General features: G+C 26.0%; 1 protein-coding gene across 1 annotated transcript in view; it reads left to right on the top strand.

The window, feature by feature from the left end:
• Positions 1 to 1,653, top strand: part of LOC108570432 — a 9,651-nt gene that overhangs the window by 3,827 nt on the left and 4,171 nt on the right. The window contains 3 exon segments of the mRNA XM_017932291.1: positions 804 to 1,007; positions 1,298 to 1,424; positions 1,595 to 1,650. Of these exon segments, the coding sequence (XP_017787780.1) occupies positions 804 to 1,007; positions 1,298 to 1,424; positions 1,595 to 1,650 (387 nt within the window).

Raw genomic sequence — 1,653 nt, 5'->3', positions numbered from 1 at the left:
TGGTGTTTTAAAGGAACTTCTAGTTGTTATAATACTCGAAAATATGTCTTATTATAATATATTTAATCCAAATCTTATCTTAATGCATATATATTACGGACACCTAATCTGAACTCTTTCATATATCCTTTTATTCATTAAATTTATTCAACATTTGACACGTTATTTTTATCGAGAGTAGTATTAAACTTCTTTTGCAATATTTTAAATAATATTTATTGTTTTTTCTTGTTTATGTAGTTTGATGCACCGTAAAAAAATTTGATTTCACGAAGTTCGCAAAATTCTATAAAATAATATTAACAGACATTTTTTTATTTCTTTTACTTCTATGCTGGATAATATTTGAACTGCTACCATTGAGCCTTTCAAAATTTTGATACGTATGCAAAATAAGTATTATAAATAAAAAATGAAAATGCATAATCGATCGATATTTTTTATCAAAATAGAATATTTGAATTTTGTTTATGTATTCTTATCTTATTTCTACAATGCTACTTGTCTTATCAATTATTTGACAAAATTTATTATTTACTTATTATAGATAACCAAAATTTCATTAAATATCAAAAATTAAAATAAATTTCTTGATATTTACAGCAATTTTTTATTACATAACAATGAAACAATTTTATTAATTTTATTATCTATAGACAATAGTGTTTTGTAGTGTTCGATAAACAAGATAATATAGTAAATAATATAGTTTTTATGTACAAGATAATATAAAAATATTATTACATTATTTTTATTTATAATATAATTTATAATACAAATGGTTTAATTTTTTTTGTCTTTAGCGAAGTTTGTAAGGCCTTAAATAAAAACCGCGGTTTATACGGGCGCTGGACGGAATTGCAGGATGTTGTTGTCACAAGTCCTACCGTGAGTGGGGGAATCCCAATCTCACGCGACGAATTAGAGTGGACAACTACCGAATTACGGAAAGCCTTACGCTCAATCGAATGGGATCTCGATGATCTAGAAGACACGATCCATATCCTTTGATACATGTATATGTTATATATATGGCACATATGATATTAACCTTTTTAATACTGAGACTCAATAATGCATTTGTGTTAATGGAAAATTAAATATGTTAGATGCCCTTTGAATTTGCTAAACACTTATAAATCCAGTGATACTTCAAGAATTCACCTGTACTTCTTTATTGTTAAAATGGAATATTTAATTAGTTTATTAAAAATCTAGTCGTACGTAACGATTATATAAAATAACTTGAAAAGTAATTTTTTGATACACTTAAAATCTTTTGTTTTTACATTTTGTATTACCCTTAACGCATTGCATATGCATATATACGTATTGTAGAAAAGAATCCGACGAAGTTTAAAATAGATAACAAGGAGTTAACGGTTCAACGAAGTTTTATCGAACAAACACGGGAAGAAGTTAAGGTAATGCGTGTTACATAAAGTTTGGTCCTTACGTTTATTAAAAATTTGATTGAATATATTCATAATATTTTATTTGTTGCATAACTGTGATTTAATTTTGTTACATATAACTTTAAACTTAATGTAATATCTAAAATATAAATAGTTGCTTTTATGAATAATTTTTGCAGATCATGAAGGACAAAATGAATTTAAGTAGAGGTCGGGACCGCGATAATACGGCGCGACA

Source organism: Habropoda laboriosa, unplaced genomic scaffold (genome assembly GCF_001263275.1).
Source record: "Habropoda laboriosa isolate 0110345459 unplaced genomic scaffold, ASM126327v1 scaffold84, whole genome shotgun sequence".
Lineage (NCBI taxonomy): Eukaryota > Metazoa > Arthropoda > Insecta > Hymenoptera > Apidae > Habropoda > Habropoda laboriosa.
The sequence above is the reverse complement of the archived record's forward strand: the minus strand, read 5'-3'. Positions and strand labels throughout refer to the sequence as shown.